Source organism: Salarias fasciatus, chromosome 2 (assembly GCF_902148845.1).
Source record: "Salarias fasciatus chromosome 2, fSalaFa1.1, whole genome shotgun sequence".
NCBI classification, from domain to species: Eukaryota; Metazoa; Chordata; class Actinopteri; order Blenniiformes; family Blenniidae; genus Salarias; species Salarias fasciatus.
In genome coordinates, this window is record NC_043746.1 from 6,198,347 (window position 1) to 6,213,872 (window position 15,526).

The following is a 15,526-nucleotide window of genomic DNA, read 5'->3' on the forward strand; positions in this document are numbered from 1 at the left end:
CTCCTCCTCCTCCTCCTCCTCTCGCTCCTGAAGGGACCCTCGGCCTCAGAGCAGGACAGTCAGAGATGCACTTTGCAGTAACCTGCGCAGCAATGCTCTCAAAATTCAGCCTCGTTAAGCAACAATTAGCATCAGAACACGGAGCTTCCTGTGTCGTCATGGCGATGTGGGGATTCATTCCGTGTCTGTTTTCTGCCGGTTGTGCCGCATTTATTTACCTCCACTCTCATCATGTCTGAATTACACCCCTGCTCCTCTGGTCTCAGCTGAAGAGCTGTGAGTTCTCTGGCGTTAGACTGCCACCTAGCGGCATTTCACCAAACTGCTCCTCTCACCAGATCGTCTCTTCCATTAACTTTTCTCTCCTTTCAAACATTTGCAGGGAGTCAAAATGGAGGAAAAGTTCGTCTCCTTCAAGTCCTGCATGAAGAAGGAGCTTTCAGGCAAATAAGGTAAAGAAATGGTCCGTTTATTCAAACACAGTATTTAGTCCACTGCCTCCAGAAGCTCCAAATGGTGAAACAATACTACAAAATAAGAGCACAGTCATCACCACCCTCTCCACAGTCCTTTCCCAGCAGCACATTTAAAAATTCACAACATGATGTTTATATTGAGTCAGACATGAGACTCAGTTTTCAGCTGGTTCTGGAACACAGCAGGAGTGACGCTCGGTGTTTGGAGAGAAGCTGGAGGCCCACACTCCTCCTGCCCCGAGCATTGAGTTACACTGTAATATTAACGGCCGGACAGCTGCCACCAGATACCAGCTTAGGCCTGCATACATGAGCCGCGCAGCTTCAGGCTGTATAAATGTTTCAGATGAAGAGCGCCTCCCAGGAGAGACGTTTAATCCCCGGCGATAAAACCTGGGAGCAGACTCGACCTGTGGGAACTTAAAAAGTCTCTGTTCAGCCTCATTGCTGGGAGGAAGAGGCCGTGAAGCCTCTGTGGTTATCAGAGAAGCTTCGGCTGCAAGTCTGATGGTTGAATTTCCTGAAAAATGCGGATTATTGCCAAGCCTGAGATGACAAGTTTGACACCATCCTTGTTTGTAAATGGTGAAATGTGTGTGATTTTGTGCAGTTTAATTCCTTTAAATGGATTTGATCACATATAAATGTGAATAAAGGATGTTTATTTATGCAAGAGTTAAATGATATTGAATTATCTTGATCTAAATTTGGACTTATTTCTAAATTCAGGCTTCATTCTTGACATTTAAACTTTAATCAGATGTTTCAAAGCACAAACAATCGTCTGTCTTGTTTCTTTCTTTCACATTGTTAAAATTTAATCTTTAAACACATTTCATTATGTTCCTTTTGCTAATTTAAGTTCTCCTTGTGATTCTGCAAAACAAAGAAAGTCACAGAGATCCAAATGCAGTCACGAGGTTGTTTTTAGCTTTTTTTTTTTTCCTGAGAGTTTTGTGGATTAACTTCCACATCTGTGGTCGCAGCAGAGGACCCAGATTTTCTGCAGACTTGCAGAAATGTCTGCAAAAAAAAAAGCTGCTGGAGTTTTTGTTTCCTGGTATTCTATTTTTCAGTGTCTAATTTCTTCCAGTTGTGAAACGGCGTTCGGCTCTGGCACGGGGGAGAAAGCACAGACTGCATGTGTTGACGGTGACGGCGCGGGTTCCACGCCCGCCCTGCGCTGACCGGCCTCCCTCTGCTCTGCCTCCAGGTGGAGATCCCAGCGGCGGGGATCGGCTGGGCCTCCGCTGCTCTGCCGGGCGGGACGGGGGCGGCTAATGCGTGCCGCAGCATCTCTCTGCACCGTCTTAAAAGTCTCAAAACAGGATGCGGTCTTTTCTAATGGGAAGCAAATGGACGGCGGCCACGAGCGAGCCATGACGAAGACCCGGAATCCACTTAGCTCACTTTCACAGGACGCTAAACTGCACTAATCTGCTTTTCTTAATGCATTTTGAAGGAGATAAGAAATAATTTATTACAGTTCGCGATTACTGATATTTTCAAGGTCATCTTGTGACCTCTTGGCCCGGGTGGTTTGAAACTGTGAATCCCCCCTCTGTCCCGGGAATGATTCTGTTGCTTGCATGTGTTCTGCAGCGCCCCCCCCCCCCCCCCCCCCCCCCCCCCCCTCCCCCCACCTTGCCTCTGTGCTCTGCAGTGAAATCTGTCCGGGATCCTCCTGAACGCTCTCGCTCTGTGGCTCCTTCACTCTTTAACTGCGGGCAGCTCGGCCAGTTAATCATTTCTGGGCTGGCCAGTGAAGAGAAGCGCTGTTAGATCTCAAATGGGAGGCGACCTCTGGATAATACAGTATGCAAAATATGGAAGCCATATGTTTGTCTCACTCCGGGGACTCTCAGCTTGAATTATCATCGGTTTGAACCAAATGTTACATTAAATAACCTTTGAAGAAGAGCTTTCACTTCAGTGTGTGTTAGTGAGATCCGGTATTTATGTTTGAAGTTGTGACCTTAGAAACATCTAAAGATAGCAGAGCGTTTGGTGCTTTGGTAGTAAAATCAGAAAATTAGACTCGTATGTTTACAGATTACTTTCTGTTTAAAGTGTGTAAGATTTAGTGACACTTCAAACTGACACTCAGTGAATTCAGGTTCTCCACGGTGGCCTCACATCTCACCAACAAATACAAAAACTTGCTTTTTTGCTGTCTAAAGAAATTATGTTTTAACAAAATAACATGAAAAATCATTCATGTTTTTGTTTGATTACCAAAGAAGTAGTCAAACTAGACTTCACTGTCTGAAACCAAATCCCCAAAATCTCACTAAAGGAATATTTATTTAATGTCTGTAAGAGCTAATAAAGCAATAATACAGCCATACATAAGAATTTTGACCATTTTAAATGTAATGAAGTCAATAATGCAGTAAAACCTTTAAGCAAATATGTAATAATCCATAATATGTGTGGTGGATTGTGTAGTTATGTTTATTCATTGAGGATACAAACTGTCAGCACTCGGTTGATGATACTTTTAGTTTTATGGTGTTATTAGTAAGTCATGACTCTCTTGGTTTTATTACATTTGAACTGGATTTTGTTTTCAGCCATTCAAATCAAGTGTTAGTTTTCATGCGGGGCTGGACGGTGGTGTAGTGGTTTACACTCCTGCAGCACAGTGAGAAAATTTCCGGTTTGATGAAGAAACCCACATTTACAACTACGACCAATGTCGAAGATAAACCCAGATAAACAGAGCTGGGTTCGGTTTGGCTTGTCGATACCTGCACAGGGGAAACATGCAAACTCCATACAAAATGATCCCATTGGCTTTTAACCAGGCTCAGGCTTGGTGTGAGGCAACAGTGCTAACCACTGTACCACCGTACCGCACGATAAGTTGGAGACAGTCATTTGGACTCTGCCCACTGAAGGATCAATGTAAATCTTACACACTGTGTTTAAATGTGGGACGTTTGGATTAGTTCGTCTACCTCCTTCTTTTTAACCTGGCTGGACTGTTTTAAGATGCTAATATCATCTGCTGCAATAAATACAAGACAAAGTGTTTGCCTCCTTGGTTATTTTGTTCCGTCTGTTCGTTCTCTGCACCAGAAAACGCGTCTGCCAGTATTTTCCCTCAGTTTTTATGTGTGTTATAAGCTGTGAGCTGCACGCCGCGTCTTCTGAACACGCCACCGGTAGTTTCTCTTCTTTGTAACCGCAGCGGGCCGATGGCGGAATAAATTACCTGTTTTAATCTGAACCTGAAGGCAAATCATTAACAGTATTAATCATGGGGAACCTGGGGCTGTGTGGGCGTTCAGGACTCTAATCAGGGACTTTTTATCTTTAAATGATTAATTCAGCGGGGTAATAATTTGCAGTCTCACTCTCTTAACTGTGCACTTCCTGAATGGAGTCCTTTAAGGATTCTGCAACAAACACTCCAGAGACAAAGGAAACTTTCATTTAGCTGCTTTCAGTCACAGCGGCCGGTGCACGAACACGCACGCACACACACACACACACACACACACACATACATGGACAGTGAAATTAGGCCAAACGCATGTTTTTTGGGTTGTGTAAGGAAACTGAAGGATCAATTGAGAACATACAAACCTATAAAATTGTTCCCCGACTGTTAGCACAGGCCGGTGTGGACACTTTGGGCCTTTCGCTGTCTCTGGTCAACGCCGACGGGACGTGCTTCAGCGGACTGATCTGTTCCCATCAGGACACACGAGGAACCAACAGATCCAAACACAGAGAACGGATCAATAAAGCTCTCACATTTCTGTGATGTGAGTCAATCAGTTTTATTTCTACAGCACCAAACACAACAGTCACCTCGAGGCGCTTTACAGAGGAAAATCCAACAACTCCTCATGAGCAGGTCTATGAAGTGAGGCTCGTCCGCATTCTGTCTCCAAGACAAGCCTGTAGTTTGACCTGAATCACCTGGTTTCATAGATACATAGATTTGTGTATCATCTGCATAACAGTGGAAGTTAATGGAGTGTTTCCTGCTGTAATCTATAATGTGAAAAGTGTTGATCTGAAGACAGCAAATATGTCTATAGGAGGAAACATGGAAGCTCTGCAGAGAAAAGCCTGTTCTATCTGAGCACCTGATGTCCTTTCTGTGAGGCTGGAGCGCTAACCACTGCCCCACCGTGCCCCTGTTGTCCCTCTGCACCGCCACCACACATCTTCACTCATAGCGCCTTGTTTTCCGTCCACCCTGGACCGCTGTGCCTTCTGAGATAAAGGTTTATCCAAATACAAGAAAGAACCTGTAGCCTTCACAGGTTTCTTATTTTACTTGCTGCTTTCTCTCATCAAATCGCTGATGAGTTACCATGACGACAGGAAGGCTGGGTGTCACCTGAGTAATTTAAAGTGTTTGTTCATGGTTCATAAACTCGTTCTAAGGTTCAAACGTCAGACGTGATTTTTGGAAATTATGACTGCAATTTGCACAAGTCCGGAGTGGCACAGCAGGAAATCCTGCAAAAAACAAATAGAAGAGTGGAGGACAAATCAAGAAATATGTTTATTAGAAAGTGCTGACCTGTTCAGAGGATGAATGGATGGACGCCTTGTTAGAACGTGAAACTTTAAAGCAAGTTTTAATATAAAACCACCACCGGTTTGACGGCAGCACACGAAGACGTGCCAAGTCTTTAAAATTAAAGGAAAAGCGGAATCCTTTGCTTTGTTTGCTGCTTGTCTGAATAGATTTGATATTTATACTCACACTTATGCTATTTACGCAAAAATTCTATCTTACGGTGCATTTATGACATTTAATAACTGCACTTTGAAACAAAAAAAAAACATTTTGATGTTACCACTTTTAGATTTTGTAGCCATATTTTCCAATTTTAGCCACGCATTTGAGCTTTTTTTTTCAGCTGTTTAGATTCTTCTTGCCATTTCAATTATTTTAATGATGCATAATGCAAAGATCATCCACAAAAACGATGTGGTCAGTTTGCTGGTCACATCAAACTGAAATAACTACTACAGAAGCTTTCTTTAACTCTTCACGCTCACCGTTCTGTTTCCAAACAAAGCAACGCTCCGTTAATGATTACACACAGAATGGAAGTGAGTGTTTACTTTGCAAGGTCATCCCGCAGGTCCGCGGGCCGCATGTTCGACACCATTTGGGAGTGTCTATTGGCAACCAAGAAATGTTGATCAAACAGGCTGAGGGTGATTCACACCTCTCACACTTGACAAACTGAAAACACAGTCAAGGTCTAACCAAGCATGTGAAGTGTGCACGCATGATGTGCATCTGTGTGTGTGTGTGTATCTGTGTATCTGTGTGTGTGTGTGTGTGTGTGTGTGTGTGTGTGTGTGTGTGTGTGTGTGTGTGTGTGTGTGTGTGCTCGTTTCTTTCATCCTGGTGGGAGTATTACCCTGATTTAAAACCGACTCATGAGGATTTATATTGAAAAATGGAGGTTCCTTTAAGGGAAATACTCAGTTTTGAGGTTTTACGTTTAAGTCTAAACGTGTGTACGTACGCGCGCGCGCGCGCGGGTGCGCGTGTGTGAACTTACTGAACCCCCTCTGAAAAAATGTGCCAGGCTTGCAGCATCCCTCGGACGTCATGGCAACCTGTGGGGAGGCAGCGGGGGCGGCGCTGTGTGTGTGTGTGTGTGTGTGTGTGTGTGTGTGTGTGTGTCTCTGTGTGTATATTTGAGTGCTTTCGCGTGCACACGTGCGCGCGGCGCCGTCTGCTCCTGGGCTTGCAGTCTGCGCTCGTGTCTGAGCGGGACACGGTGCGGGGCGGTGCGGGGCGGTGCGGATGCTGCGTCTGAGCATCAGAGCTGCGACGCGGTGACAGAACCACGGGAGGACACCGAGACACACGCACGCACGTTACGCACGCGCGCGCGCAGGCAGAGTGAGTGAGTGAGTGAGTGAGTGAGGGAGCGCAGCACACGGATGAGTCGGGAGATGATCCGCTCCTAGACCATGGCGCCGTCGGGCTCGCGGAGCATCAGGCGCGGCTGTAAGAGAGTTCTGTACTGGATCCCGGTGCTGTTCATCGCCCTCATAGTGGCCTGGTCCTACTACGCCTATGTCCTGCAGCTCTGCATCGGTAAGACTGCTGTCTGCCTACTATGAGGATGTGTGTGTGTGTGTGTGTGTGTGTGTGTGTGTGTGTGTGTGTGTGTGTGTGTGTGTGTGTGTGTGTGTGTAGGTGTGGGGAGACGTTTGTGTTTGGGCAGTTTGGGGAGCAGACTGGTGTGTTTTGGGTTTTGCTGTGGGGAGGGGGGTGCAGGAGACGGTCTGGTTGTTTACGCAGTGTGTGGACAGTCACATGGCGGCAACGCTCCAACAGATTGTCTGCATGTTGTTTCAGAAAGTGGCATGGAATTACAAACAAAAACAGAACGCAGCTGGACGCGCTCGGATTTTGATGCGGGAGCTTTGGGAGAGTTTTCCTGACACATGCATTATCTCAGGATGTGAGGATGGGATTAGAGCGAGAGGCTGCCCTCCCACCGCTCCATCAGCTCTGTCTGTGAGTCTCGCTGGAAGAGCTGCAGAGCTTCATTAGCTGGATTTATGTCCTCCTCCACCACAAACACCAGCAGCAGCATCCTGAACGCCGGAGCCGTGATGGCTCTGAGGGGCTTTCCTCCCTCCCCGGGCGTCAGATGGAGCTGTTGACAGACGGGCAGCCAGTCTCCTCGCCGAACGGCCGGCACACAGCTGACCTGGATATTGAGTTAGGGTTTCTAGGATGTCTTAGATAAGTCTCAGCAGCGCTGCTCTCCTGCTCCATTTGGCAGCTTGTCAGACCACTAGGAAAGAAAATCTCCTCTGTCCAAAAAAAAAAAAAAGGAGGGGGGATGAAATGGAGCTGGTTTAATGAGAGCAAACAGAGGAGAGGACGGGAGGAGGAGGAAAGGGTTTGCTCTTTATGATCTTCATGCTCTGTCTTCACACCTGATGAGGGAGTTTAGTGGTGCAGGGTGTCGGGGAGTTCATCAGAGAGGCACCGGCCGGCGTCTGCCCCGGGACGACCCCCTCTGGAGGTCAGGTCACCTGAGGCTCCTGGGTTCCATCACTGCAGAGGAGCACAGGAACTGTGTTCTTCTGACAACACAGAAACAAACAGACCGACATCACATGGGACCTGGCGGACGAAAACAGCAGCGGGCGGCCTCTGCTCGGGGTCGGCACGCGCTCCTCAGACACACACACAGCCTGTTGTGTGAAAGTACGGTCAGCTGACGCCTCCCGCTCGTCGGCTCAGTTAATCCCATTGTCCGCCTTACATAATTCACCCCCAGCTGTCTGCGGCTGACCCACTTCCAGCAGGGCCCCTCTCCTCCAGACGCCTCCGAACGCCCGCCGCCAAGCTCTGATCTGCTGGAAACATCCTGCAAGGATGCAGAGAGGAGACGTTACAGGACACACACACACACACACACACACACACACACACACACACTGGGGCTTTGTGCTGCCAAGGCAGCATGCATACAGTTTTTGGCTGCTTGCCTTGATTCAGCTCCTTGGATCACCTTTTCTCACTTCCATGTGTGTGTGTGTGTGTGTGTGTGTGTGTGTGTGTGTGTGTGTGTGTGTGTGTGTGTGCGTGTTGTGTTGTATGTGCTCGGCTAATCACTGCTTGGATCTCGGGACAAATTCATAAGAGCATGATATTTACGGCGCCTTCCGACAGGCCTGTAATCATCAAGGACATGCAGCTCTATATGCGTGTGTGTGTGTGTGTGCGCGTGTGTGTGTGTGTGTGTGTGTGTGTGTGTGTGGCTTCACACACGTGCATAAAGACTGCAGGATGTTCTGTCTTGAATGCGTCTTATGCACAGTGAAGCCGGGCTGTGGAGGAAACTGAATCAAACTGTGTGACTGAGCATGCTTTGTATTGATTTTTTTGATGGGTGTGTGTGTGTGTGTGGCGTTGGAGGCTGGAATAGAGGATTTCATGAGTCAGCATGTTTCATTTTTGCTGGTTTGAACTCAGAAGATGACTTTCAGTCCAAAATATTGACTTTTGTTTAATAGATCACTGATTTAATTTGGATTGTTTCCCAGTTTGATCGGTAAGTCACGGCCATGTTGGTCTGTTTCAGTTCATCCTGCCTGGTGTGTGTTTCCAGAGTGTTTTGTGCTTGTTTTGGTTTATCCTCCATGGCTCCAGTGAAGTTTCACATCTCGTTCGCCACAGACCTGACCATGTTTTTCAAATTCTCACTTTTCAGAATCCATTGAAGACACGGGGGAGAAGGGTGAGTGATTTTTAATGCTGTTTAACTTCAAGAGGAATCCGACATGTCTCCGAGGTTCATCGCCTCCCATCGGCTGGGACTGGGTCATGAGATCGCTCTCATTGGCTCACACGTGTGGACTGCTCTTCATTCTGCTTTCCTCAGAGTGAAGACTCCAGATCAGGATCAGATTTAATTTTCAGCTCACTTTGACTTTCCTGCCCGCTTTAATGTTTCTCCCAGAGTCACCAGCAGACCAAAACCCACTCAGACTGACCTGAAATATATAGATTATATAACATATCATACGATATACCTGGTTTTCTAAAAAAGAATAGTAACTACATGTAAAATAAAAGCAAAATGCAACATTTCAAAAAAATAAATGTATAAAAAATATGTATAAACCTACTCCATAGATACATAAGTAGAAGGTTTTGGATAATTTTATATAAAAGATATCATTAATGGACACATTTTGGAATCGGTCGATATTCAACAGAAGTATTTTACTCCACCAAGGATTTGCACACTAACCTCAGTAGATTTGTACAATGTATATATTGGCATTCTCAGGGATAACATGCAAACTCACACACTGGCAGATCCTGGAGCACAGACTCAAACAGAAACACTCGAACCGTTCAGCAGTTGTGAATGTTTGAAATCTGCGTAGTCAGTGGAAACAGTGCCGCTACACTAATCTGATGTGTGAAGACAACTGTGAATCAGTCTGAGCAGAGAAAAGACGACATGACTGCTCTGATACTCTAATGGCCGAGGACCTTTGCAGGGATAAACTTCCCCTAAATAATCAATCTATAGCTCAGCGCTGAGTTGGTGTGCTTGGAGTCATTTTCTATATTTCCTCATTTTTCCCCAGATGAAGGGAGAGCAAACACAGAGAATAATAATTAGTAAATATTAATGTTACTAATGTTATTAGGTTAATCATGTTCCAATAAACAAAAATAAGTACAGATATTGGTTTACTGTGACATTATTGATATTCAGCGAAGCAGCAAACTGAGTGAACGGTTTCAGGCCAGTGTTCTGCTGTTGGTCTGCTTGCAGTGGTGTACCTGCTGGTGTACCATGTCGTCTTCGTCCTGTTCGTGTGGGCGTACTGGCAGACCATCTTCACCAGGCCCCTCAACCCCCTGAAGGAGGTGAGTGTGAGTGTGTGTGTGTCGCCGGGGTGATGTGGCACTGAGGGAAGAGCAGATGTAGGTTCCAGCTTCCCCGTCTGATTGAACGCTGCATTTAGACTATGAACACTTTGCGGCGCCGGCGCCCGGAGCGGCAGCTCTAACGGCTCCGGTCCCGACTGGAGCTCCTCTGCTCTGCAGGCCGGAACTCATGCAGGAAGCGTCTCAGAGAGAGCTGTCGTTTCGGTTTCCTCTCAGACGAAGAGCTCACGCAGGCAGCGACCGCCTCATCTGAAATCCTTCTTTATGAGACGCGATCGCCGGATCACTTGGGGATTCTGGATATTGCAATAAAAGTCAGATTCCTCCTGCGCCGTGCTGTTTGTGATCATCGCAGTTATTTGTTTCCAGCGTTCAATCATAAATCGCCTCAGCGGCTGAAAGTAATATCGCAGCTCTTGTGCTGCTTTGCGCCTGTTTGCCTGCTGGGGCAGAAAGAGTCAAAACAAACGGGAGGAAGAGACAGAGACGCCCTCCGCCGGAGACAGACGCCCCGCATTACTGATTCCTCTCACAGCGTGGAGCTTATCTGCCACAATAATTGAATCTGTTCTGACAATTAGGACGACTCGGCTCCGATCAGAAGATTGAGCCGTCGATAAATCGCGGGTGCCGCTTGTCTTCTCTGCCCGACACAGTTTCACCTGTCCCACTCCGACAAGGAGCTGCTGGAGCGTGAAGACCGGGGGGAGTCCCAGCAGGAGATCCTGAGGAGGATAGCCCGGGACCTGCCCATCTACACCCGCACCAACTCCGGAGGTACAGCAGGAACCGCTGCAGCAGTCTGGACCAGGAGGAGCGCAGCGCAGTCTGGACGCCAGTGCAAACACACAGACACATTCTGCTCAATTCCAGTCACCACTGACCTCAAATGCACCCAGAGTGACTTAAAAGAAAGACATGCATGCACAGGGAGAACATGCAAACTCTGCAACTCTCTTTTGATAAAAGTGACTGAAAGCCTGATTTTTCCTGCTGCTGCTGCTGGTTCAGCCCTCTGGTCCAGACTGACGGAGGGGCCGTCAGAACCCCCCCGCCTCCCCTTGTTAGTGCGTGTTGGCGAGTGACGGGGGGAGCTGACGGCCGTGTGATTGAATCGACTGTGTCTCCTCAGCAATCCGTTTCTGTGACCGCTGCCAGCTGCTGAAGCCTGATCGATGTCACCATTGTTCGGTCTGCGATAAGTATGGCCCTCCGCTCGCACACACCTATAGAGAACAGACCACACGCCATATTGCGCCCTGGCAGGCGCAGTGAGATTCAATTACACTGACGTCTGACCCCGCTGCCTTGCAGATGCATCCTGAAGATGGATCACCACTGCCCCTGGTATGCAGCGACACTCTTTTATTAAACAGGCAATAAGATTTCAAGCAAACAGCAGTGATGATGCATCGGTGCAGCTCTGGACTCACATGCTGTTTTAGATTTATCAGTGAGCTGAATCCATTCAGCCGCATTGAGAAAATGTCTCAAGATTATGTGAAAATATTGCGTTAGATGAGTGATCAAATTTGCAGAAGAAGTCAGATTTGGCATCTTGTATTTATCTAAGTTAAAGAAAAATCAAATATCAAGATCAGATCAGTCAGTGTAGGGTTTAAGTAAGCACGTGTGCTTTAATCATCCTTACAGGGTGAACAACTGTGTGGGATTCTCCAACTACAAGTACTTCATGCTGTTCCTGGCGTACTCGCTGCTTTACTGCCTTTTTATAACCGCTACAGATCTTCAGTACTTCATTAAGTTTTGGACAGTAAGTATTTCTACTCCATCATGGCATGAAGCTTTGACGATGGGCTGTGAATTTACCCAAGCTGCTCAGTTTTCACAGTTTTTACTTGATTCACGTGTGCCGTTTGATTTATGTTCTTTAAGGCTGGAGGTAAAGCACACTTCCGTCTGAAAGAATACCTGGTACGAACCGAGCAGCCGGAATAGAAACGATCCCCTCGCGTAGAGTCGTTAGCCGGAGCCATTCGGACGCCGCCCCGCCCCCAGTAGACCAGTATTTCGTGCGCCCCGTGCTCGTGCAGCGGCGCTAACCTGCTGCCTCTCTTTCAGAAAGGCCTCCCGGACACCCAGGCCAAGTTCCACATCCTCTTCCTCTTCTTCTCGGCCTCCATGTTCTCCGTCAGCCTGGCTTCGCTCTTCATCTACCACTGCTGGCTCGTCTGCAAGAACAGGTCCACCCTGGGTGGGTGGCGTGCGCCGTGCACTGCAGTCCCTGTGTCACTCATTAGGGAACAAAATGTTGCAGATTTTTCAGTGTTTGAACAGTCTCGGCCGGTGGATCCCGGCCGTTTGCTCGCAGTCTATTTGCACAGTCGTTGCTGTTGGACTAATGATGAGGGATGCTTCCTTCCCGACGTCACTCGCCGCCCCCGGCCTGACCGGAGCCGGCTCTCATTATGCGTGCACAGTGGCTCACTTTGTCTTAGCGCCGAGGAGAGTGGATTATCAGGAAGAGTGTGTGTTACAGTGCAATGCAGACACACACACACACGGCTGAGAGCCGTAAGCAGCTTAGTAACACACACTGATGCAGTCACACCTGGCGAGGCGGTTGGAGATCTACATTTCCCCGCTCAACAAAGACACTGTGATTCGGGGTCGCTCCGTTGACGCCGCCGTGCGGCGGAAGCGGCGCCCACGTCGGGCTGTTGTCTCAGGGAGCTCCTCTCATCGGTCTGAGTAGCGGATCATATAAAGACCGAGGAGGGGGGTGCCACGTTTACTCTTTTTCTCTGTGTTTGTTGTGCTCAGAGGCCGTGCGCGCTCCGGTGTTTCGCCACGGCACAGACAAGAACGGCTTCAGTTTGGGCTTCAGCAAGAACTTCCGCCAGGTGTTTGGCGACGAGGTGAAATTCTGGCCCGTTCCTATTTTCTCCAGGTAAGACCGTCTGGCAGCAAGCGTTTAAACCAGTGGCCTCAAGTAGGCCGGACCTGATAATCCAGAAATGACAACAAATCAATCCAAGAAAACTGGAGACGTCTTGAAAATGTTCACATGCTGCAGCTTTTTATAAAACTCCCCTTAAGTTTCTCACAGCAGAGGATTTCTGGAGCATGCATGCTTTCAGACACTCATCACGTGTGTAGTTTGAACTCTCTCAGCTGTGAGCACTGCTGCCACCTGCTGGTCAGTTCAGGTCTCAGCGTTGCATTATTTACACTTCCTGTGCAGCAGTGAACCAACAGGAAACTGAACTTCCACTTCCTTTGCTTTCTTTTTTCTGTGCTGAGTCTGTCTGCAGGCAGACTGTGGACGGTCACCTGTTGGACACATAAAGACGAGAGAAACAACCTCACATTAAAAGTTTTCCTTTTAAATAATCATGTTCACATGGATCATTTTAAGAAGTGTTTAGGATGATCAGTTGCACGTCGTAACAACTCCCTGATCTGCAGAGCCATCTCATAACCTGCTGAAAACCCAAGGAATGGATTTTATGGCACTATAGATTTGTGAAGCAGCCACTGTGCTGATAAAATCTGATTGAAATATATATAAACATAAAGTTGGAGCCGTTCTTTCATCTTTTTTTTTACCGCCAACTCGAATAAAACCATTAAAAATGGTGTCCTGCACACAGTGACATTTTTACCTCTGCAGACTGATTTAAGTTTTCTGTGTTTATGGAGGACTCTTGATCCGCGCTCCATTGAAGCCATTATGATGCTGTGTGCAGGTTTCTGGCTGTGCTGAAGCCTTGTGAAGCTGTGGTGATTGTCATTATATTCATAATCAATATTGAGGGTGAAACACTCCAAAAACCAGCTGAGTCAGCATCGCTGTAGCTCAATCGTTTTTTTCAGAACGTTGTATTTAATCCGAAATATGAACACTGGTTTTACTTTGAATCACTTAGAAAATCAGTGTTGTCGCACATCGCTATCAGATTTCAACACATGAATTAATTAATGAACGAATGAATGAATGAACGAAAGAAGTCACTATAGAGAAACTAAATGGTTGAAAAGACGGAGGGCGTGCCAGCGAACACAAGCGAGCCCTGTTTCCTGCAGACTGCAACATCAACACAGTGAATCATTGTCGTGAACAACGCCATAAACAAAGAGGCTTTCTGGGAAATTAATAAAACATGAAGGGAACCTTTGTGTCTGGACTGAGTGAAATGTAGCTTTTAAAGAGTGTCATGAAGCACATTTGGCTCAGTGCAATACACAGATTTCAGTGGAACTATTCAAACACTCATGTGGGAAATAACTAGAAAATGGCTGGCATTGCTCTTCTAATATGACGGGAGATTTTAGATTATGAGACGATGAGCCATTCAGCTCTTGGGCGATAAAAAGGTTAATTCTTCTTGTTCTAGTTAAACGCTTTAATCTGAACATAGAAATGAAGTCCTCACATGTAATCTGCAACTGCAGCACTCATTCCTTTGCACTTAAACTTATTTCAGTTTATTCATTTAATCTGTTTCCTCTGTTTGTGATCTCCCCTGAAGGGACTGATCACTGTCTGTCTTGCTCTGCAGTTTAGGTGACGGCTGCTCGTTCCCCACCTGCCTGGTGAATCTGGACCCGGAGCTGCCTTCGTCGCCCACAGGCTCCAACCCTGCCAGCAAGGCGTGAGTAACGGCAGGAACACACTGATCAAGCACACGTGCAAACTGCTCCGGGACTGCACAGAAACACCAGTCTGCACCACTGCAGGTTTATTCCTCCACGCATGTAGCTCTCAAGAAACTCAAGGCGGCTTCATTTGACGACGATTGCAGTCGAGGTTGGGTTTACAGCAGAATCTGCAATAATCCTCCGTGTGTGTGTGTGTGTGTGTGTGTGTGTGTGTGTGTGTGTGTGTGTGTAGTGCAACAGAGGGCCGTCAGTTCCCCTCCAAACCTCTTCGAGAGAGCCAGAGTCGTCTGCTCACCAGCACCCCCTCCTGGTCAGAGAGTGACGGTGCGACAGACAAGGACAAGAAGGGCAAGGCCAAGTTTTACTCCTTATAATTATGACTTTCTCTTCACAAAACAAACCGTCCCTCTGATTCCTCCCGTGTGTTTGCTCAGGTGCCAGTAACCCGGCCATCACCATAGAAAACGAAGCCTGAACCGAATTTCAAGCCGAAACCAGAAAAAGTACATTTTCGGTCATATACAAACCGTCCGGCCGGGAGGATTGAAGGGAAACAGGTGAATAACAGTCTGTGTGACGTGTCTGAACCTGCAGGTGTGTGCTGCTCCCTCCTCGGCGTCGGTGCCGATCGGAACATGGCCTGATGGGGAAAACGGGACTGATAAATCACAGCGAGCCACTGCGGCCTGGACGGAGTGGATCCAAAGTAAAACTGCATTCCAGAGATCTGATTTTCTTTTGAAAAAAGCACAGAGCAGCAGCAGAGGGGCAGCCGCCGTTTTGCACTTTGAATCAGCCGGAGCTGCTTCTCTAAGTCACAGTTCAGCCTCCCAACTGTCTGCAAGTGTGTCTGTCTCCTCTTCAGTTTCCCTGCGAGGCACACGATGCGCCAACGCTGTTAGAAGTTTTGCCAAACGTTTGCACACAGAGAGTAGATTAGTCGTGGTGTTGATGTGCTGTAAACCACATTCCCTTGTTTCCCTGTCAGTACGGTTCCTGTATTTAT

General features: G+C 47.3%; 2 protein-coding genes across 3 annotated transcripts in view; both read left to right on the top strand.

The window, feature by feature from the left end:
- The window catches only part of micu3b (mitochondrial calcium uptake family, member 3b), a 17,239-nt gene extending 14,851 nt beyond the window's left edge, over positions 1-2,388 (top strand). For both annotated transcript variants that reach the window (XM_030107332.1, XM_030107322.1), the window contains exons 14-15: positions 383-452; positions 1,690-2,388. In XM_030107332.1, coding sequence (XP_029963192.1) covers positions 383-451 — 69 coding nt within the window. In that variant the 3' untranslated portion in view covers position 452; positions 1,690-2,388. The remainder of the gene's footprint in view (positions 1-382; positions 453-1,689) is intronic.
- Positions 1-15,506, top strand: part of zdhhc2 (zDHHC palmitoyltransferase 2) — an 18,865-nt gene extending 3,359 nt beyond the window's left edge. Inside the window, exons 2-15 of the mRNA XM_030107342.1 lie at positions 6,401-6,564; positions 8,702-8,728; positions 9,782-9,876; positions 10,554-10,674; positions 11,030-11,099; positions 11,212-11,244; positions 11,551-11,671; positions 11,794-11,832; positions 11,980-12,112; positions 12,682-12,808; positions 14,421-14,513; positions 14,753-14,868; positions 14,955-15,023; positions 15,115-15,506. Of these exons, the coding sequence (XP_029963202.1) occupies positions 6,438-6,564; positions 8,702-8,728; positions 9,782-9,876; positions 10,554-10,674; positions 11,030-11,099; positions 11,212-11,244; positions 11,551-11,671; positions 11,794-11,832; positions 11,980-12,112; positions 12,682-12,808; positions 14,421-14,513; positions 14,753-14,868; positions 14,955-14,995 (1,143 nt within the window). The 5' untranslated portion in view covers positions 6,401-6,437 and the 3' untranslated portion in view covers positions 14,996-15,023; positions 15,115-15,506. The remainder of the gene's footprint in view (positions 1-6,400; positions 6,565-8,701; positions 8,729-9,781; positions 9,877-10,553; positions 10,675-11,029; positions 11,100-11,211; positions 11,245-11,550; positions 11,672-11,793; positions 11,833-11,979; positions 12,113-12,681; positions 12,809-14,420; positions 14,514-14,752; positions 14,869-14,954; positions 15,024-15,114) is intronic.
- Positions 15,507-15,526: the final 20 nt, after the last annotated feature.